At 43.6% G+C, this 23,098-nt stretch overlaps 1 protein-coding gene across 1 annotated transcript in view; it reads left to right on the top strand.

Moving 5' to 3' along the window:
• Positions 1–23,098, top strand: part of MYOM2 (myomesin 2) — a 77,970-nt gene that overhangs the window by 9,118 nt on the left and 45,754 nt on the right. The window contains exons 3-10 of the mRNA XM_033142997.1: positions 736–879; positions 5,794–5,935; positions 6,069–6,226; positions 8,860–8,952; positions 18,452–18,540; positions 18,630–18,680; positions 19,267–19,431; positions 21,736–21,897. Of these exons, the coding sequence (XP_032998888.1) occupies positions 736–879; positions 5,794–5,935; positions 6,069–6,226; positions 8,860–8,952; positions 18,452–18,540; positions 18,630–18,680; positions 19,267–19,431; positions 21,736–21,897 (1,004 nt within the window). The remainder of the gene's footprint in view (positions 1–735; positions 880–5,793; positions 5,936–6,068; positions 6,227–8,859; positions 8,953–18,451; positions 18,541–18,629; positions 18,681–19,266; positions 19,432–21,735; positions 21,898–23,098) is intronic.

Genomic DNA, 23,098 nt, shown 5'->3' with positions numbered 1-23,098 from the left:
TTACATTGTAGTATATCCATTTTATTAGGAGCAGCATGTCAGTGATTCTGTGCATAGTCTTCTGGGAGCAAACTCTGTGTTTGCTTTTCACCGATTATGCTCAGCTTGTAAAACACCTTGAGCTTCAACCAAAGATTTTCAGCCAGCTGAAATGCAATATTTAGCTTTTAAAAAGAAAAACAAATAATATTTTGAAGAAGTTTTACTATTTAAACTGATAGTAGGAAGTAGGAACCCCATCAAAGAAAGAGAAAGAAGTATCCAGCCTTTGCTGGATTATTTTCCTCCTTCTCCAACTTCTTCTATGCTAAGCTGAACAAAAGCAACGTGAAAACCTCATGGTGTAAGGCGGGTCCACTCAAGTTATTTTTTCCTCCAGCAGATGCCATCATTGTTCCTGTTCTGAAAAAAAGTCACAGAGCTGCATCCATCTGTGTTTTCCCTTCACCATAGTTCTGGAGCATCTGTCTAGAGGCTTCTGTTAGTGAAGAGGAGATTGTTAGGTTCTCAGTTCAAATTCAGTTACCTCTCTAGTCTGAAACAACCGTGACCTTTATTGCCATTTGGATAGCTTCTCCCCCCCCCCCCCATTTTAACAACTGGGCAAAAGAAAAACTGACACATATTTCATTTATGCAAGTCAGCCAATGACTAGTTTTTGGATTTTCCCAGAAAGACATGGAAGTCTTAACACTGCATTATCGTAAAAGTTGTTATCATTGCGTTGCATATAAGGGCTGCTTCCAGACAAGCTGCTTCTAGTCATGCTGTTTCCTATTCTGCACCTGCTGACGTGGGAAGGACAACGTGTCGCTTGTGCGCCAGGAGACTTCATCATATCTCATCTGAAGAGGAGTTACACGAATCCCAGGCAATGAGGTAAAGCTTTCTTCAGCCGGGAGATATAAAAGTAAGGAAAGTGATGGTGGAAAAGACTCCAGTGATTCCTAGGAAGCTGCCTTATACCAGGCCAGACTATTTGGCCTCGGTCCAGTATACCTGAAGGAGCGTCTCCACCCCCATCATTCTGCCCAGACACTGAGGTCCAGTGCCGAGGGTCTTCTGGCAGTTCCCTCGCTGTGAGAAGCCAAGTTACAGGGAACCAGGCAGAGGGCCTTCTTGGTAGTGGCACCCACCCTGTGAAACACCCTCCCACCAGATGTCAAAGAGAAAACCAATTACCAGACTTTTAGGAGACACCTGAAAGCAGCCCTGTTTAGGGAAGCTTTTAATGTTTCATAGATTATTGTATTTTAACATTCTGTTGGAAGCCACCCAGAGTGGCTGGGGAAACCCAGCCAGATGGGGTGGGGTATAAATAAATAAATTCTTCTTCTTCTTCTTCTTCTTCTTCTTCTTCTTCTTCTTCTTCTTCTTCTTCTTCTTCTTCTTCTTCTTCTTCTTCTTCATTCATCTAGCCCAGTATTGTCTCTTCAGGTTCCTTTTAATTGCTGATGCCCAAGATTGAACCTTGGAGCTTCTACAAACAAAGCATGTCTTCTACCACTGAGCTATAGTCCCTCCCTTAATCACTACCCTATTGATTGGCTGAGCTGCCTAAGAATGGTGCAAATGCTATTGGCTAGGGTTTTAAGAGCACCAATTGGAAACCTCAAGCCTGAGGGCCAGATGCAGACCTCTCTGTCTGCCCCTTGGAGCTCTCTGTGGGCCATACCCCTCATGAGCTCTGCTTTGCACCTCCTTTGAATATTTTGGCTTCATTGTGTCCAACTCTGTTAATGCTTTTTCTTTTCTTCCTTGGATGGAGGACAGAGAAGGCTGCATGTGTGTTTGCGCAGAGACTAGCCTAATGTTCAAAGGTTTTGTTTTTTAAAATTTCTATCCCTGCCACAGAGAGAGGCAGAAAAGCAGAAGGAAATAGGTAAAGGGGAGGAGAAGGAACCAGAGTCTGAGAAGGCAGCAGACCAGGAGAAAGGGCAAGATAAGAGGGGAGTGTTGGAGGAGAAATTTTTTGATCCAAATGAATAAAGAGGAGAAGGGCAAAAGGAGGAATAAGAGAGGACCAGCAGGAGGGAGGATGAGTATAGAAGAGAAATGTTTACATGGCCAAGAGCTGCAGTAGCAAGGAAGGGTGAAGTTCTCATTTTGATTTGAAATTCCAATCCAGATCATTGACAGGGAGTTCCTAGTTTTCCTTTCAATTTTCATATGTGTTGCCTTTGGGTCTCTGGCACCCAAGAATTGTGTTTTGTCAGGCACACCAGTAAATGTGCCTTGGGGCATATTTATAATGGTTGACTACAGCATCCTCCCTACTTCCCCACTGAAGTCCTCAAACAGGAAAGGAAATTATTTCCTACATTAGGAACTCTCAAAACCTCCTGAAACACCCATGAGGAGCAGGTTCGTTGGCAGAACTGTCAACATGACAAGACGCTTGCAGTGTCCCGGGCTCCTCATTAATTTATTAGGTCTGGAATACTGAAGCATTGAGTGTCTCGTAAATCTCATAGCTGACATATGGCAGTACTGAAAATAGACTTTAAAAATTGGATTAAGTATGAATCTGCACTGAAATGCATGTGTGTGTTTGGAGTGTAAGCAACTGTACTAAGTTCTTGCTAAAGGCCAAAACTATATGTTTGGGCAACTTACTCATAATATAGTTATCTTCTTCCCTTCCTATTTATCATCGGGGGAGCTTAAGGTGACATCTCAATTTCAGCCGAGAGATGTACTCCTGTAATAAATATGCTGACAGCCCTGTTCCTGTTTTGTGTGAGTGGCTGTACGACCACTGACGTATTGCACAACAAATACTCCCCAGGGACATGGACATGTCATGTCATGAAAGGTAGAGTTATAGAGAGATCACCGTCCCTCTTCCTTTCGGACAAGTTAAGGGTCCCCAAGTGACCTGTTGGCAGCCCCTTGACATCACAGTGGGTGGAATATGAATGCTGATCTCAGTATAAATAATAAAATCTAAATTTGAAGATGTTGTCTATTCTGCTGCAAGGGACTAAGGGCGGTATCCAACTGTGTGCTACTCAGAGAAGACCCAGTGAAATTAAATGGATGTAAGTTAGGCAACTTCATTAATTGCAGTGGGTCTCCTCTAAGTAAGTCCAGAGTTGGATACAGAATGTAAAAAAAAAAAAACCCAGTATGTGATTGCATATTACACCTTTGTAGAATGGTTGCCGTTGTTGTGCTGCTCTGCTGGGATCAGCTCTCATGATGCATTGGTAACATTGGAATGCTTTGGATCAGACAGAGACTGCGTCAGATACCGGTAGATACTTTCCACCTTTGAATCAGTGGCCCCAATGGAGAAGAGATGGAAGTATCCATAGGATTTGATCTACCAATGCCATATCAACAAACTAGTTATCTATTCTAGGAGTCTGATCAGTGATTTTAAAAAGGATGAACAATGGGGAGAATAATCTTATGTTAGGGGTGAGAGAGAATACCACCCATGGTGGAAGCTGAGGGTGGGAAGAAAAGGCAATTTTTACCCCAATGGTTCTGGTGTTATCTCATTTTCCATCCTTTTTCAGTTTCCCTCCCAGTGGTCCTTATGGGAGGGAAATTCAGTATGCTTCCTGGATTAAAGATTAGGACCTCCTAAAGGACCATGGCCTGGTATTGTTTTGTCCCCCCTGCCTCTTTAGGATGCATTTTTTTTTTAAAAAAAAAAAGAACGGACCACAGGAGATCGTGGTGTTGGATCTCCCATGGCACATCTACTTGGGTATATAAAACTGTTCAGGCAGAAAAATAACAAAAGTCTAAAATGAGCTGCTCAAATCCCATTTTATTATCTCTCCAAGCACCCACCCTCAGCCCAGTTTCAACAGATGAATCTAAGAAGAGCTCTGCTGGACCAGGCCAAAGTCCCATCTAGTTCAGCATCCTGTTTTCACAGTGGCCAACCAGATGAGGAGCTCATAAGCAGGACCTAAGAAGAACACAACTCTCCACACTTGTGATCTGCATTGGCTGGTATTCAGAGGCCTTCTACCCCTGACCTGGCTTGCTTCAGATTCAATTAAAGGGACTGAGGCTTGCTAGCAATGACCTCATTCTCTGTAACTGGGCAAAGTAACTGGGCTTTTTCAAGGCCTAAAGTAATGACATGAGTGTTTTTGACAGCTAAGGGTCAATGAAGGCCAAAGAAAGAAAAGAGCACTTCTTTGTACAAAATCCGTGGACTTTTAAAAGAGACTTTTAGGTCTCCTTTTAGGACCATGACCTCACAAGGGAACTCCATAAAACAGCAATAAAGTCTGACAACAATACAATTACCAATAACAACCCACATTCACAGTGCAATCCTACGCAATTCTACTAGGAAGGAAGTCTGATGGACTTCACCAGAGCTTGATTTTATTTCAGCAGCATTGCTAACTGCATTATCAGCCTGTCTTCTCCCCCCTCCACTTTCGGAAGCAGGGCTAAGCAGAACAACGTGTATGTGCAATTTGGCAGATATGATGGAAGTCACAGGGCACTCTGTGTCATTCGTAAAAGCACTCCACGCATGTTTGAAGGCTGAAACAGAGCTTGAAGGACATATTATTGGAGAACCATCCTTGGCAGCGCCCTCCTTGAAATGCTTTCCCCCCACGCAACATTTGGAACTAGGGCAACTGAAGGCATGGTGGGGAAAGTATGAGAGTGGCCGCAGGTATATGCCCTAGATGCCTTCAGTATACTGTGTGAGCAGACCTCATGGAGCTGCACACTATACATGTGTTAAGTAACCTATGTGATTGGGCACCCACCACCAAGGATCTGAGACAGAACCAAATTAAGACCCTGAGAGGCATTTCCAAGAGCTTGGTGCCGCCATATATATCTAATTCAAAATATAGACACTAATATACCGTAGAATAAAATTTTATTTTTTTGGAGAAATGAAATGAAACCTACAGCAAGATGGAAAAAAGATGTTTCTTTTAGTATACTCCCACTTTATTACACACACACACACACACACACACACACACACACACGTATTTTTCCATTTATTGTGGGAGCCTTTTTTTGGTTCAACTGCACCATATGGTCCATGGTAATCCCAGCAATGGAACATTTCTGTGGTGTCCCCCCCCCTTCCCTTGATGCCCTAAGCAGATGGTTATTTTGCTTAATGGTTAATCCATCTTTGATCTGAGAGCTGGTGTAGTGCAGTGGTTAGGACTGGAAAGACCCCGGTTCAAATCCATACTTAGCTCACTGGTTGCTCTTGAGCCAGCCCCCAACCCTGTGGTTGGGGTATGTGTCTTACTGCAAACGTACATGCTCTTCAAAGGAAAGGAGGGGTGCAAGTGTAATTGCATTGCACGGTATATTAAATGTGAATGGGTTCATGCCACCATGGCCCTGCTCTCTTGCCAGGACCCTTTCAACCATCTTAGGTTGTGTGGAAAGGTTCAGCTAAGCCCCACATAAGGAAGTGTCTCAGTGACATTGGTGGAGCCACTCCAGCCAGCACCAATTAAGGTCTAATTAGTTGAGCCACTCACAGCAAAGGAAGACAAGGAAGAAGGAGAAGGAGAAGGAGAAGGAGAAGGAGAAGGAGAAGGAGAAGGAGAAGGAGAAGGAGAAGAAGCTGGGATGCTTGTGCATCTGCCCCTCAAGATTCTTCTTGCATTATCATGGGAAGGGAAATAGTTCAGAGTACAGAATCTGCTTCTCCTTAATGCTGCTAACGAAACTTCATAGCCTTCATTTGCCCGCTGTAGAGTTTCAGTAACAATGTGAAGGCTTTGATGATGGGTCCATCTTATGCCGTTTTCCCCCACCCCTCCTCTGGTCATGCAGGGTTCAGGAGCAAAAGTCTCAGCACTGGAGTGAACAAAGAAGGATCCGGTTTGTCACCAGCTTGTCCGCTTTGGAGGAGGAGATGCGCACAGCCAGGCTCCATGCTAGAGAACAACTGGACAGAATTGCCATACAGAGGATGGTACTGTAAGAGGGTCTTTGTTCCTTCCTTAGTTTGTGGGCCTGCTCCAGCTCCTTCCTTGCTGCAGTCCTCTGGACTGCCTAGTTCTCCCCACCCCCTCCTTATTTAATTTGTTTCCCCTCTTGTGCTGCAGGTACAAGAGAAGATGGCTTTGGAAAGGTATACCGTTGAAGAGAATATCAGCCGAGCCCCTGAAATTTTGGTGCGGCTCCGGTCTCACACAGTCTGGGAGAAGATGTCCGTCAGGCTTTACTTCACTGTCCAGGGATTTCCCACTCCTGTTGTACAATGGTAAGGCTTTGACCCCTTTCCAGGAATCTCAAAATGGTGTGAGGCTTTACTCATTTGGGAGCTTCGGCTCAGCTATTAAGTGTCACATACATAATGGCTATGTTAAAAATGCTTTGTAATCCTCAAAGACATGCTGGATGTGTGCTGTTGACATTGCAGTTAAAGGAACCAAAGTCTTTGTACTGCAGACATACACACAGTAGCTATTTTGGAGCACAAAAGCTGTGGCACACTGGCCTAACAGCTTAGAAAAGAGGGAGGGAAAACGCTCTACAAGTTTAAAACTCCTGCTGATTTTAATGGAGCAAAATAGCAGCCCAAGACTACCATTATTGCTTTACAATAAGAGTGAAATGCTACAAAGTCACCTAAGAAAATGTGAATCAACTGGAACGATTGGCGTGAGAAGGGGGGCAGGGAGCAGTAGAGCAATGCGATCATTGTAGTAATCTAAATGAGGGTATGCAGACTTTAGGCTTGTGGAATCTGCAAAAGACATACACTTCGATTGAAATAATTCCGAGCCCAAGACATTTTTGACTACCAGAACTGGCTACACATCTGAAGCTGTCTTCCATTTCCACAGTAGAATTTGGGAACGGGGGAGTCATTGTGTTGCTGCCATTGTCAAGCAGTTGGGAGCTAGGAATCCTTGCCAACCCACTGCCAATATACCAGTAGATGCTGCTGTAGCTTCTCCCCCAGCCTTGTTTCTAAACCTTCTGTAAGCTGCAAGTGAGTTGTCTAGGGTTCCCTCAAGAGAAGCACATCTTAATAAGAAGAAGTAACTATAAATCACTCTCAGTGAGTCTGCCCATGCATGTTCACCGAGAGTTCAGACATCACATGATAATGTACATGTGTGAAACAGCTTTCACAGATCAAACATTGTGGAATTTTCACATAATATAATCTTAGAATCATAGAATCCTAGAGTTGGAAGAGACCCCAAGGGCCATCTAGTCCAACCCCCTGCCAAGCAGGAAACACCATCAAAGCATTCCTGACAGATGGCTGTCAAGCCTTCGCTTAAAGACCTCCAAAGAAGGAGACTCCACCACACTCCTTGGCAGCAAATTCCACTGTCGAACAGCTCTTACTGTCAGGAAGTTCTTCCTAATGTTTAGGTGGAATCTTCTTTCTTGTAGTTTGAATCCATTGCCCCGTGTCCGCTTCTCTGGAGCAGCAGAAAACAACCTTTCATCCTCCTCTATATGACATCCTTTTATATATTTGAACATGGCTATCATATCACCCCTTAACCTTCTCTTCTGCAGGCTAAACATACCCAGCTCCCTAAGCCGTTCCTCATAAGGCATCGTTTCCAGGCCTTTGACCATTTTGGTTTCCCTCTTCTGGACACGTTCCAGCTTGTCAGTATCCTTCTTGAACTGTGGTGCCCAGAACTGGACACAGTATTCCAGGTGATCTCTTTTCATCTGGATCTCTTTTCATCTGAAGGCGTTCATGTATTCATCCAAAGAGGGAAGAGGCACTGGCAGCATATCCACATGCCTGAATGTGCCTGTAGTCTAACCTTCATTCTGTTGACTACGGAGAATGAGTGCCTTGATTTCTCTTTTGTAATCATCTGTTTCCTGGGAAACCTATTTTCTGTTTCATTATTTCAGTCATGACCTGTTTGTGGCTTAATATTATGTCTATCTTCAACTTTATAGGAAGTAATTAAGTCTGTGAGCAGTATTAGGGATGTATAAGTAATGTATTTCCACTGTGTTTCACAGTAGCTAAAATGTTGCCTCCCCAGTGTCCAGGGTTGCTATCCTGCCAGTTGATATGTATGTGAACGGTTCCTTTTACCCCTTGCCACCTGTCATAGGATCATAGTAAGCTGCCTTACACTAAGACAATTGGTCTATCAGTATTGTCTATACGGGCTTGTGGAAGCTCCAGGATTTCAGCAGAAATCTTCTCTATCGGCTCTTGGAGATACTGGGGCTAAACCTGAGACCTTATGCATGCGACACATATGCTCTGTTGCTGTCCTTCTCCTTTCCCTGCCATTCTAAAGACAGAGTTGGTAAGAGCTGGTGATGGACAAAGACAGATGGTAGCATAAAGCCAAACAGGGAGGCACACAGTTAGTCATGCTCTTCCAGATGTTTCAGGGAGAAATAGGATGTCCTATTGCACCGTAGGGAAGCTTACTGCATGATGGCTCTAATTCAATGGTGCAATAATTACATGCAGTCTCCCATGTGACTATTAGCATGACTATTTGCTTAGGAAGTTCTCCTGTGCCTTTAATAACTGTGCAGAAGAGGGAATGATTGCAGGATAGCTTATAAAGTTTCTAGGGGAGCTACACTTAGTGAGATTCTCTGTTATGCAGCCATTAAAGTGACAGAAGCCCTGTCCTCCTGTCTGCTCAGTCATCCCAGGTGGAATGAGCAGTGAGCCTAACTAACTGAGATTATGGACATCTATGTTCAATACACGTAGTTTGTACATTTTCCCTACACCATCCGTTCTATATACGTGCAGAAGGTCATTGAAACGGGGCCAACAGCTGGTGTTCTTACCGTTGTTATGTCCTAAATGCCATCGAATTGCTCCTTACTTACTGTTGCAATTTGTTTATTGGTGTGATCTGTCCTCTTTTCATGTGTTAGGTATAAAAATGAAGAACTGATTACTCCTGCAAGTGAGCCTGGGAAGTACACAATCGAAAGCAAATATGGGGTGCATGTCTTGGATATAAACCGGTAAGGATATTTTCTTCTTCTTTTGGGGGAAGTACATTTATGTGAATAAACGGCCTCTATAAATATAGCGTACTATGCCACAGCAACTATAGGGGGAGTCAAATTACCACCCCATGGATTCAGAAAACATGGACTGTGCACAGCAGCCCCGCACCCTTTGCAACTTAAACCTTGGCCACTTGCATGATTGGAGCATGTGAAGGGACTGTACATGAGAAGAATCCTGATAGGATGTGGATGAGCTCTATGTGAGCATATCTGTATGCGCATTGAGCACCAAACATATGGCATACCTGTCAACTGCCCCCCCCCATGGAAATTTTGTTTCCCCCCATGAGAGCATGGTGGCTATTTGCTCTTGCCCAATTTCGGGCCAATATCTCACTCCAAGAAAGCATGTTTTCCAGGTCCGTGATCTTGCACGGCACTCCAAAACATGTGTTTTAGGGTGCTGTGCCCAAAAGAACTGCTTTTTTTGTGTCTGCAATCTCACGTGGCACCCGAAAACATGTGTTTTTGGGCAACGTGACTGAAAAAGCAGTTTTTCTGGGTCCATAATGTTGCGCAGGTTATGTGACTCACATGGGATTTCGGACCCGGAAGACAGTGTTCTGGATTTGGGCTGCATCACTTGTGAGAGTATGGCCACTGTGCTCAGAGGGGAGAAAGGGAATCATCAGAACCTTCTAATATGTTACACAAACCATTGGTCCTCTTAGACGTCTTAGACTAAGAAGGGGGGGAGGTGAGTCTATTGCATTGGTAGGCACTGTTAAGTTCACAGTCTACTTCGACCATGATTTACCTGTAGTTAGTTGTTTCAAGGAAAAATGGGCAAAAATATTTTCTTGTGGATGCGCATGAGAGACTTACTTCAGGCAGAGCCTTGCGAAGGAGGGAGATTAAAACAGGAATGGCTGTCTGAATGCTGTAGCACAACTTGTGGAAGTATCGACCCAGGCTGGTGGCAGCACCATTTGGACTCCAGAGCAAAACAGGCTGCAAAATAACCACATAATTTTGTGGCTCTTAAGTTGCTTGCCCCTGATCTAATGGAAATTGATGAAACAAATCCTCAATTGTACCAAGTGCTGGGGAAAACCTGCTGTAAACAGACAACACAAATGATTGTTTGGCCAGTCAGATAATTACAAATCGATCAGGCTGCTGTCTTTGGCGGTCAGCAGCAAATGCTGGCTGGAATTTAAGTAGCCATAAGCCAATTTAAGGAAAGAGAATGCTAAAGAAGCCAAACGAAAGCTATTCACTTTCTATAGGAAGGATCGGGGGGAATTTCTCCCAGAAATTAGGCAGAAACCTGTCTAATAGCAGCTAGGAATCTACCTGATTTAATGTTTGTATCTTTTTCCAGAAAGGGTGATGGTCTTCTGTCGTTTTCTATTCAAGGAGATCATCTCCCCCTATCCCCAGTATCTTTCCATGTTATCATTTCTTCTGGCTTCTTAGGAGTCTTGGGGTCAAACTGTAGATGTGATGGCATTTATGTCTTTAAGCTCTTGTGTGGAGGGAAGGGTAGCAAGCCTGGGGCTGTGATATGGGGAGAGAAGGCTTTCACCCTTTGATTCCAAGCTGGACCAAGGATTAAAGCCCCTTCCCCAGACCATAGTTCCAGTCTGGATATTTCCTCTCTCCATGCCAGTGGTTTATAAGCAAAGGCTAAAGGTGTGAATCCCATCACACTTAGTTTGCACCTGGAAAGGACAACAATCCCTGGAAAAGCCAGTGAATGTAGTCTCGATACATTTGGCTGAAAGGGTCTTCTTCAAAGTGTCTCTGTATTTGTGTGATTGAAGGTGTGCCTGAGGGAATTTGGACATGTCTTGAGATTGGATGTTTTTGGTGCCTATGCTTGTTTGCCTGGTTGAAGAGGAGATCGAGGGGCAGGGAGTGGATGCATTTGGTAGCGCTAATGGAAAATATGCTGGGCTAATGCATCACTGAGAAACTTGCTGAATATATATATTCAGGTTTGATAGTTACTTATTACTTTATATAATTTACTTGGATAAATTAATGAGCAACTGTGCTGTACAGTGGAGACGCTCTATTTTATGGTTTTCTGGGGGCTTTTGTTCTCTTCTTTCCAAGTCCATTTCTCTCTCCCTTACGCACACCCTAATAAAACTGCCTACTGAAACCAAATCTGAGAGCTCAGTTGGTAGAGCATGAGATTCTTGATCACAGGGCCATGGGTTTGAATCCTACATCGGGCAAAAAGATTCCTGAATTGCAGGGGGTTGGACTAGATGATGCTTGTGGTCCCTTCCAACTCTACAATTCTATGACTGTGTCTGCCACATCATTAACCATGTGCATATGTTTCTCTTTTTTCCCTTTTTACATTCATTCATTTACTGCCCCCCCCCTTTTCTCCAGTGAGCTCAAGGTGCTGTGCAATGTTCATTTTATCCATTTTTATCCTCACAACAACCCCTCAAAGCTGGCTAGGCTCAGAGTGTGACTGGTTCATTCAGCGACCTTCATTGCCAAGAAGGCATCTGAATCTGGGCATCCCCAGTTCTAGAATAAAACTCTTAAATGTCACTCCAGACTGCTGCTTTAATTAACAGAGTCATACTGTTGCATCCGGAAAGGGCACCTACAGCAACTTCTTCTACAGCTGATATTTTAGTGCCCCTTCCCAAGTCTTTTGTGATGTAGTAATTTGGACACCAGCCCTTATAATCCCCATATTATAGAAAGGGAAAATATTTGGTGACAGCCAAGAAAAATAAGCCTGAGATCAGAAAAAGCTGAATGGGAGTGCTTTGGGAGTTCCCTCTTGATATTCATTAACAATCTTTGGAATGGAAGGAGAATGAATTTTTACTGTTGCAACAAGGTGTGTATCTGTGCTTTGCCCAATGCAGTTTGTACTCACTAGTATTCATGTAGACTCTTGAATTATGATGCCCAGCCACAAATTTTATTCCACAGTTTAACCCACTCCATCTTTCAGAAAGCCAGGCATTTGCATTCAGGTGAAGCTTTATGTCTATCATTCTTGTCCTAGACAAAAAAAGAAGAAAGGAAAAAAGAAAGAAAAAGGAAAGCTGATCATGGATTTCCATCACCTTCCTCTGCTTTCATTTAAAACAGGCATGGCCAAACTTGGCCCTCCAGATGTTTTGGGACTACAACTCCCATCATCCCTAGCTAACACGACAAGTGGTCAGGGATGATGGGAATTGTAGTTCCAAAACATCTGGAGGGCCAAGTTTGGCCATGTCTGATTTAAAACTTTTGGGTTTTTGGGGGGGAAATAACAACTTTTGGGTTTTTGGGGGGGAAATAACAACAATAGGCGTGCCTGGCGTGCTCTGGTCCATGGGGTCACGAAGAGTCGGACACGACTGAACGACTGAACAACAACAACAAACAACCCCACATAATTAGTGAATGAAGACCATAGTTATGAAGGAGATTCATGAAATGATCTTGCATCTGTTTACATTTTTGTGAAAAGTAATCCAGAGGAGGTGAAGTCTTATTAAGATTTGAAGATATATATTGGAAAGTTGCAGACATCTCTAGTGTCATTTTTGGGTGGTGGTGGGGCTATAGAACAGCTAAGATTCTCCGCCTATTTCAGTATTCTTCTCAGCTGTTCATGCCAATATGCTGAGCTTCTAGTCACCCGATACTTGGCCACTTCAAGCAGCTTAGGAATTTCTTGGCTGTCATCTTAGTGGTTCCCTGAGGTTTATGCAGAGAACTTTTCCTTCTGATGCAAGTGTGACATTTATTCCTATGAATATACTGGGTGCTCCTTGGCTCCAGTGGAAAAATTCTTGAGGAGCCAAAGATGTGGCATCACCCTATCATTTTTTTAAAGTTGCAATTGGACACTCTTCCATCTGTCCATTTGCCTGTCTCAGAGGACTCTGACATCTGCACCAAAATCTAGTCTCTCCCCCTCCCATTTTGGATCCATCAGCTCACTCTGTGTTGTTGTCTCTGTGTGTGTTTGTTTCAACAGCCAGGTGTTGCAGCATTTATTTTCTATACTGTGGCCTTTCATATTCCCTTTCCTGGAATAAGCAGCAAAACAAGATGGCTTCTCTTTCCCATTCACTGCTTTTCAATTGGTTGCTGTTTCTACTTCCTTATTGAAACCAGCAGCTGAGATCCCAATTTATTAAATCGTGCACCATATGCGAGATTTCACTTATGCTCAGAATTTATCCAGATATGGAGAACCTGTGACCATTGCAAGATTTTTTTTTTTCTGCCTGAGGCGAAAGAGCAAGTGGTGCCCAGTACCAATTGTACTCAATATATGTAGCACCAAAAGCTGGTCATATTATTTTTGGTACCTGAGGCAAAACATCTCATAAGGACAACTCTCCCTCGCTAGGAATAAAAAAGCAACCAAAAAATTAAATAACTAGGCGTTTACTGCCTTTTCATGACACTCCAAGTCAGAGACCAGAAGTGGCAATATGACTCTGCCTAACAGTAAGATGAGGCTTGGTTGTTGTACTCCAGTTCCCATCAGCCCTAGCTAGAGTGACCACTGGTCATGGATGATGGGAGCAGTGGCGGAGCTTCATGCTCCAGCACCGGGGGGCGGAGAGCAGGCGGGGCAGGGCTGGTGCATGTCCCAGGGGCATGTCCCGCCGCCTGCAAGAACATGGCATGCGTTCTGGGGTGTGGTGCGCTGCCCGCAGGGGCGTGGTGCGTGTCCTGGGGGTGTGGCACATCGCCTGTGGGGGCGTGGCACCCAGCGCGGGCAGGGGGGCAGCCGCGATGGCACTCCACTGGGATCATGCTGCCGGGGGTGGTGCGCTCCCCCCTGCACTCCTCTTCCTCCGCCAGAGTTATAGCCCAGTACAATATGGAGGGCTATAAGTTCCCCATTCCTGAAGTATGATTTCTTATCCTCTACCTTTGAATCCATAATATTTACTGATTTCAGATCTCCCCTGCATATTATTCTGTGTTTTTTTGCTGTATCATCTACTGTGGCAATACCCTCACCAACTGCTTATGACCCCAGTTCCTAATGAATTGCTGTCACCCACATGAACCCGCCTGGGGAGATGAGGGATGAGGGAGCTGGCCAGGAACCCAGACAGCTGGCGGTGGGTCCTCTAATCCTAGTGGAGGGATGTCCCAATTCATTGGTTCCTCAGGATCATTGGCAATGTGGAGATCAGATGGGCGAGGGGTCCTGCTCCTTTGCTCCTCATTGGAGGAGGCCTCATGTTTGAGGACCAGGCAAGTCTGAACTCTGGCAAATATGCTCCTTCTATATAAGCACATGTGGATAGAAAGCTGGAACTGGAAGGCACCTGATGGGTCCCCCAGAAGCAGAAAGCCTGCCTCAAATTTATGCCTGCCAAAGATGTAAATGTTCTGATTGACATCTTTGTATGACTGGGAGGGTTGCCAACTGAGAAGAACTGGTCTTGTCAGTTTTGGCTCTGTTACCCACCTTCAATAGAAATGCAGCAGAGAGAAGGACTTGATTTTCTGTTTCCCCATAATCCAAATGAATTGTGTGTGTGTGTGAGAGAGAGAGAGAGAGAGAGAGAGAGAGAGAGAAGAGAAGGGGGAGAGAGTGAGAAGTTTTGGCAGAAAGACAAAAGGATGTCCCTACTCACATATGGCTTTGGCTCTGTCCTCCACCAGCCTTAACCCTGCCCTCCACTGCTATGTGACCCCAGACTGTATTTCTCTAAGGGTATGTCACCTTGGATTTAAAAAGATTCCCTGCCCATGCCCCAGGAATATTTTGGCTATTAGATATTTTTACTACAGTATATAAAGACTGTTCAAAACTTTATTGGATTTCTTCAATAAATAGAATTTCATCCAATTTACTTCTGCCAATTATCTGGGTTGCTGAAATCATTTTTTGGGCATGTTCCTGTCCTCTGAAGTGTTCACAGTCTCTCTTCCTCTCTGTTTGGTTATCATTTACAACCAAAAACTGTGTCCAGAAGAGGGCAACCAAAATGGTCAAAGGCCTGGAAACGATGCCTTATGAGGAATGGCTTAGGGAGCTGGGTATGTTTAGCCTTGAGAAGAGAAGGCTAAGGGGTGATATGATAGCCATGTTCAAATATATCAAAGGATGTCATATAGAGGAGGGTGAAAGGTTGTTTTCTGCTGCTCCAGAGAAGCGGACACGGGGCAATGGATTCAAACTACAAGAAAGAAGATTCCACCTAAACATTAGGAAGAACTTCCTGACAGTGAGAGCTGTTCGACAGTGGAATTTGCTACCAAGGAGTGTGGTGGAGTCTCCTTCTTTGGAGGTCTTTAAGCAGAGGCTTGACAGCCATCTGTCAGGAATGCTTTGATGGTGTTTCCTGCTTGGCAGGGGGTTGGACTGGATGGCCCTTGTGGTCTCTTTCAACTCTATGATTCTATGATTCTACAAGTTTTAGAAGTGCACCTCACTTTTCCAAAGTGATGGAAGGACAGTTGAGTAGCTCTGGGCTTAGGGCAGAGCTCTGTAGCACAACACTTGCTAGTATCCCTAGACCAGTGCTGGTACATCCAAAGGTGCCCACACATATAAGCAATTGGGAACCCAACACTTCTACACATGTAGGCTTCCTATAGGCAAAAATCTGTGCTCCATGCATGAACAATGGAGTTGGGGCTTATAGGGCATGGGACGTGATCAGTGCCGGATTTACGTGTAAGCTAAACAAGCTATAGCTTAGGGCCCACTCTCTTGGGGGGCCCAAAAAAAATTAAAGGGAAAAAACTGGATGTACATTTCCAAAATATAAGGTAAAAATAAAATAAAGTAAAAACTACATACAGCAACAGGGTTTGTGTTGTGTAGGCTTCTATGATGTACGTAATGGGCCCCGCATATAGCATATGCTCAACACAAAAAACAGTGACAAATTGTTGTTGACAAAGGACAGCTGGACATATAAAGGGCCCCATTACCTTCAGTAGCTTAGGGCCTCATCAAACCTAAATCCAGCCTTGGGTATGAATCACCTTCCCTTCCATTCGCTAGCCTCTCAGGCAAAGTGCAAATGCCCAAATAGGAATTGTCAGTAAATATTTACCCAACAAAGTTGTGCTCCTATCTAATGGTCGAAAAAGATAACTCACATTTCTTTACTATTTGTCATACGAAGACAGCACCAACAACCTTGTTATCGTCTAGGTATAGTCTGTGCATGATCTGTGTTTCGCTTATTAGCAAGGCTGTTGCTATTTCCACATGGAGTTCTTGAGGTGTGCAAAATACAGATAAGGATCTAGTGGTGATGATGAAGTTAGGGATCTAGTGGTGGCTTCCCTTCACTCTTCAGAAATAGACTGTTATCAGGCACCTTTGGATCCAATCTATAGGTACTGAATTTTGGCTGGTCATTTCAACATTACAGAAGTCCAGAAACAATTCTGAGTATAGTTTGCCCTTTCAAAAAATATTTGAAGGCATGCACACTTATCAGAGCATAAATTTCATTTTAGATTAAAAAGTTTTTTGATGGCTGCTTTGAGTTCCCTTAGAAAGAAAAGTAGGATAATAAAATAAATAGTATCCATCGCATCCACAGCACAGTCTTGTTTTTCTTTTGCCAATGACTACCATTCACTTTTTGCAATATAACACACAATTTTCAGGTCTCTGTGACTATTAAATTCCACCGATTCACCTCTAGTTTTTGCAATGCATGAGCGATGATCTGCCTCTAGGAGGAGCTACAACCCTTAGATATGACTAAAGTGATTCCAAAACTTACTGTCATTCATAAGCGAGTTATCAAAATGAAGTAGTGAACATTTCACCTTTCAGTGATGTCATAGACCAAAGGAAGTGCTCTGACTGCAGATCTTCACTTTATTTTTCCCTCCTCCTTCCCTCCTCTCCTTTCTCCTCATACAAAGCAAGGCTGTGACATTGTTTCTTTCATGAAGAGGTCCACTTCACAAGACAAAAGCTCACTGGGCATCCCAACTCTCTGTGTCGGTTATCGTCTGTCAAATCAGAAGCACATGTGCAAGCGATAGTTATATCCTCTTTTTTCACCTTTCCTTAACTATAATATATCTATATAATCTCAATCTGATCTTTGGAGAGGAAATCTGAAACTTCATCTTTAAAGGCATAGACATTCAAAATGTGGTCTCCTGACACTTAGGAGGAAATTTGTCTAGTGAACATGTTAGGATATACCTGGATTTTACACAGAAGCACCCAAGCACATATTCTCAAGTGTATCACAAAAGTATTGCAGTTTTTTAAACGTTTCTTGCAGGACCCTGGGACCTGAAGACTCAGTGGAAGTGCAATTTTAAAACACGTTCCAAAGACTTTGATTCCTTCTGTGCCCATCTTTATGGCATTACTTGGGTCAAATTCATCTGTGGAAGTAGAAAGTCTTGTTTCTGCTAAATGAGCAATATCAGACTTCTTGCTGCAGTTTTGAACCTGAACCTGTATTTCAGGGACGGAGGATTGTTTTTCAACCTGAGGGATGCATCCCTTTGTGGAAAAGCTTTTGGGGATGGTCAGGGAACTGTCCCCGGCTCAGCGCAGGGTGGTGGAAGGGCTCTCGGGATGTTACAGAGAGCCTCAGCCCCACCTGACAAGTAGCACCTCCTCTTCCAGCAGAGGGAGCAGCGAGGTCTCCCGTGGGGAGGGGCAGGCAGCCCAGGAGCTGGAGAGTCGAGGCTCTGGGGATGTTGGAGAGACCCTGCACTCCCCACTCTCAGCGGGCGAGGAGGGAGACACGCTATTTCCTTCACCCCAAGTGTGCAGAGGGGTGAAACGAAAAGAGGGGAGGTGGAGATTTCGTATACTGAAACTCTTATGTTGGGGTCAGAACCGGAAGGGGCCACTCCCGGATTCTGCAGATGGTTGATACAGACATGAACTTTTAAGCTCTGTACTGTACATAGTATGCACAATAAAACTACTAAAGGAATGCCTGGAGTTATCCCTGGTTTCTCATGGGCAACCATCCAAGGACCTTACAGGGAACATATGCCGGTGGGGAGTGGTGCTGGAATCCACACCGGGTGGGTCCAATACCAAAAGTGTGCAGGGCCACCACCACTCTATTTCTCTGATAGACACGCACGGGGATGGTGCATCCCATTTTGCCTTGTGAGTTGAAACAGGAAGTGCCTGTGGAGAAGGGGCTGAGCCAGTTCTCCCTCCTCTGCCAACCCCCGGCATGCTAGTAAAAAGCTTTTGTAAGTACAGTGGTACCTCGGTTTACAAACTTAATCTGTTCCTGAAGTCTGTTCTGAAACTGAATCCGTTCTTAAACCAAGGCACACTTTCCCTAATGAGGCCTCCTGCTGCCGGTGCCCTTCCACTATTCAGTTTCCGTTTGTAGACCGAGGTAAAGTCCGCAAACTGGAACACTACTTCCGGATTTGTGGAATTCGTAAACCGAATAGTTCGTAAACAGGACTGTTCTTAAACTGAGGTACCACTGTACTGTGATCTTGTTTGCAAGGTTGCTGCATCTCTCCCTCTTACCCTTTTTAGAGCTCACTATGACGACACCGCTACCTACACCGCCGTGGCGACAAATGTGCACGGACAGGCATCCACCAATGCTGCTGTCATCGTGAGGAGTAAGTAAGCTACAGAGACAGTCCAAAGAGAAATAACCACAATGATGCTTAAGTTGCTCATGTCAGAACTGTTCGTCACTTTCTTTCAGGGTTCAGAGGCGATGAGGAGCCTTATCCTGCTGGAGTCCTTCCTATTACCTGTAAGTTTGCTTGGAATTTGATGCAGTCATATGGGCGCCAGAAGTCTTGGTAGTACATTTCCCCGGAATCATAATAAATTTTGCTTCAAGTCTGCTATTGGGCACAATTTAAGATGGCAGATTTAACCTACACAGCTCTGAACAGCCTGGAGCCTGCATATCTTAGAAACACCTCAATCTCAATGAGTTCTTTGACCATTAGGAGAGGACTTCTTGTGGGTGCCAAATAACATCTGCTGGGGCTGATAGCAGGACCTTCTAAGCCAAGGTGTCCCAAACTTGGGTCTCCAGCTCTTTTTGGACTACTGTTCCCATCATCCCTAACAACTGCTCCTGCTAGCTAGGGATGATAGGAGTTGTAGTCCAAAAACAGTTGGAGACTCAGGTTTGGGAAACCCTATTCTAAGCAGTGCCCCTGGTCTGTGGAACTCCTTCCCAAAACAAGCTCACCAAATGATCAACTCCTGGGGCAAAGTCTAAATTGTTCTATGTTTGATGTCTTGCTGGGGTTATGCATCTCTCTATCTGGTTTTTTCTCCCTCTATTACTGTACTTCATGCTAGCTTCATTCTTGTTTTGCTTATAGTGCCCATGCCCCTGGACATCTGCTTCTCCCATTTTGATGTTCAGTTCTTGGAGAGGTTTGGTGTCACCTTTGGTGTGGAAGGGGAAACACTTACCCTCAGGTGTGATCTGCTGATCACACCAGAGCTGAATCGCCTTCGCCCTCGTGCTGAGTGGTACAGAGATGGTAAGTTTTTTCTTTCTTCAGGTGAAATATGTGGCTGCTCTTAAATGGCCGCTCACCTTTTTCTCAGTTGGGCGGTGGTTGTGGCCTTAAAGTTGTGGCCATTTTAAAATCCACGTCGTTATCCGCTTGAGTGATTTTATCCCACCTCACTTTAGTCGCTGCCAGGGGAGGGGGCACTGCAAGTGGGACAGCAGCTTTATTTTGAATTTTTCAAGGGGTATAGTATTGTGTGATGTTAGTCAGAAGCGTACTCTGTGGGTATCCTTGGGTAGATCCCTTACTTCCTCAAGAGCACCAGACATGTAGATAGTGACTGCTGTCTCTTTGCAAATCTTCAGTGTACTCTGCATTAATAGCATTAGTCTAGAAAGCCAACGGTAAAAGCCCTCTTGGGTAAGGGCGTTACTAATGGATTGGTGAATATTTTTCTTTAAATTTTCTTTCTATACACTCAGTATAGATAAGTCTGGGTTTGCATTCACTCCCTTGTACAAGTTGTTTCATTTTTCTCAGTATTAAAACCTTTCCCTCCTCATCTTTTTTTTCTGAATTAATTATACGAATGGATAAGGTGGACTTCCGCAGTTTACTTCCCCTAATTAGACCCATGAGAATTTTCTGCTTGCTCCAAATTACTATAGTTTAAAGCATTTATTGGCTATTAAACTCTGGGGAATGCAGTATGTATAAAAATCGGTTAAGTCAGATCCTGTTTATGGTTCACAAATTCTGGAAGTACAAAGAGACACATTTCAGATTTCTGCTGCTGATTAACATTACTGTACAGGATTTCCATTCTAAAATACTTGGCAAAAGTAGGCTTGCCATACATCAGGAAAATTCATGACATGTCCTGATTTTGAGGTGTAAAAATGGCATCAGGGTTATTATATATGTTGGAAGCTGCCCAGAGTGGCTGGGGCAACCCAGTCAGATGAGCAGAATGTAATAAATAATAATAATAATAATAATAATAATAATAATAATAATAATAATAATAATGGAATAGGAAATCCCTATTTTCATTGGAGAAATGTTGGAGGGTATGGATCCAGGGTATGACCTACAACATGCTTTCAGCCAATGATATATTGAGATGGCCACAGGTTGTCATGGAGGCCATGAAGTCCTCAATTGGGACACTCAAGGTGGCCTTTGTATGAAAGTTTAGTTTCCCAACAATACTCTGTGGGAGTTCTCCAACACCACCTTCTGGCCCCAGCACAAGGCACAAATGACATTACAATCACTTAATTGCATAGATGTTAATTGCTCAGTTAATTGCACAGCCTAAAATATTCTGACTTTTGAAAATTGTCTGTGTATTTCCATACACAACTTGTGCAGAGATCTGAACTTAAGTGCTCATTGTAACAAGACCTTATCGATTAGACTATATCTGTATAGAACAGTTCTCAGGAAGCTAAACGCCCCACCTTGCCCTAAAAGTACCCAAATCAATTATTAAGGTAAGAGGTAAGAACTGGAATCATTGGGAACTTCTTTAGCCAAGATAAAATATTCTACACATTTCATTGCATCCATTGCACTAGTCAAACTGATTAATTTACATTAATTTTGAGTCACAACCTCTCACCTGTGAGAAATTCAAACTTAATTTGATTCACTGCTCAGCAGGAATGCCCACAAGATTTTAAATTAAGTGTGTATTTATAGCAGACTTCAGATTAAACTGAAATCTGGCCTTAAGTCATTTCCCCCCTTTCCAATTTAATCTGACACATGCCTTGGATAGAGAAGTTTATTTAAAAGGATCAAAAGTGCATACACAGAGTGATAACTCTTGATTAGGGGTGTGCAATCCAGCCAAAGTTAAGCATATTTAAATCCCATTGATTTACGTGGGAGAGCAAAGCCTGTGCTTAACTCGCTGCTGTTGAAATCAATAGGTCTTAAAATACTTAACTTTGACTGGATTGTTCTCTAGATTATGTTTTCATGAGACTGCTTCAAAAGGGTTCGTGGGTTTTTTTTTGGGAGGGGGGAATGGGGTCCAGGTGAGCTGATTTGTTTAAAATGGCAATGTTGAGACACCTAGTCACCAGGTCTCTGAGGGACAGTCTTGAGTAGTGCAAAAATAGAATACTCACATCTTTATATAATTGGAGGCGGCATGAATTCGAAGGTTGACAGTTTGGTTCTTTAAAGATAGAACTTCATCATAAAGTTTCTCCTGAATACGTTTGCCCTAAGATGACTGTCTCGATGATTCAGCGCAGGTCAGAATAGGATCAGGGTCAGTCAGTCACTGCTAACCTGATGGTATGTGCAAATCTGTTCCAGATGTGCTCGTGAAAGACTCCAAGTGGACAAAAACATTCTTTGGAGATGGCCGGGCAGCACTGTCCTTTACCCACCTGAACAAGGATGATGAAGGCTTATACACGTTGCGTTTAGTTTCGAAAGGAGGAGTGAGTGAATACAGTGCATTTCTGTTTGTGAGAGGTATGGTGTTCTTCGGTATATGGAACGATTATGCCTTGCTCTGCATGTCTGATCATCAGAACTGGGAATGGGGGAGAGGTAGGCCACAACAGTCTATCTTTACCAGATGTCATCACCATGGGAAATTAGGAGACATGTCGCTTGGAGACACTCCATTTCAGGGGTTATGCTTGTTGTGGCTGACTATCATGCAAGAGCGTGGATGGAACACTTGTGTGTCCACACCACGGTGCTCGCACTTACCGGAGAATTCGATTCAATTCATGTAATGCCCGAGGGAGAAAAGAAAAAGGGGTTGCCTAAATCAGATGTGTAAATGAAAAGGAGAGGAATACATTAAGATAGAATGGAGGTCACCATTTGACCTCACATTTGCGTTCACAATTCCCCCTGGCAGGTCAGAATAAGATTATATGAGCCCACAGGGGAAGGAGCTCCATTTTAAATTCCTTCTTTTAAATGAGCACATTTCTGTTATGTGTAGCGTTTTAGATTTCGTTAAATACTTCGGGAGAAATCCTCTGCTATAAGCAGTCAAGCTATGCTGCATTATATTCTGTGACAGAATAGCTCTGATATTAAACTTATTTTATTGTAAGTATGAATGATTTCAGTAGAATTTACTTCCAAGGAAATTCATTCTGAATCCCAAGCTTAGAAATACAGTGGTTTTTTTTTTTTTACATGCAAATCTTCTGTGCTGTTTGGTGCTGGGGGTAGGGCAAAGATTTACCATTTCTCTCTCTGAAATAAGTATCAATGTCATCTCATAAAACTTCCTAGCTCTCTGTTTTTCTGTTCTTGTTTTTCCCTTCACTGGAGCCATACTTTTGTTTCTTTAGTATACTCTGCTCATAAGCTTACATGGGAAATTCCACCTCAGAGAGTAAAGATGGCAGAAGGTGAAAGTTGAATGTTCATAGTGTCCACCTCTGATGCAGGGAGATGGAACCTGTGGCCCTCCAGACTCCAACTCCCATCATGCCTTGCCACTGACTATACTGAGGCTGATGGGTGTTGGAGTCCAACAAGATCTGGAGGGCAACAGATTCCTGTTCTAATACATGCTCCCCAGTGAATGAATCTCTGAACTAAGGGCGCTTCAGGGCAATGTGGGTGTTGAATATGTTTATTTTCATTTACAAAATAATAATTCCCAAAGAAAAGTGAACATTATTGAAATCAAGACAGTTATGAAGGG

Source organism: Lacerta agilis, chromosome 3 (assembly GCF_009819535.1).
Source record: "Lacerta agilis isolate rLacAgi1 chromosome 3, rLacAgi1.pri, whole genome shotgun sequence".
In the NCBI taxonomy this organism is placed as follows: Eukaryota; Metazoa; Chordata; class Lepidosauria; order Squamata; family Lacertidae; genus Lacerta; species Lacerta agilis.
Note: the sequence above shows the minus strand (reverse complement) of the source record. Positions and strands in the feature narration are given on the sequence as shown.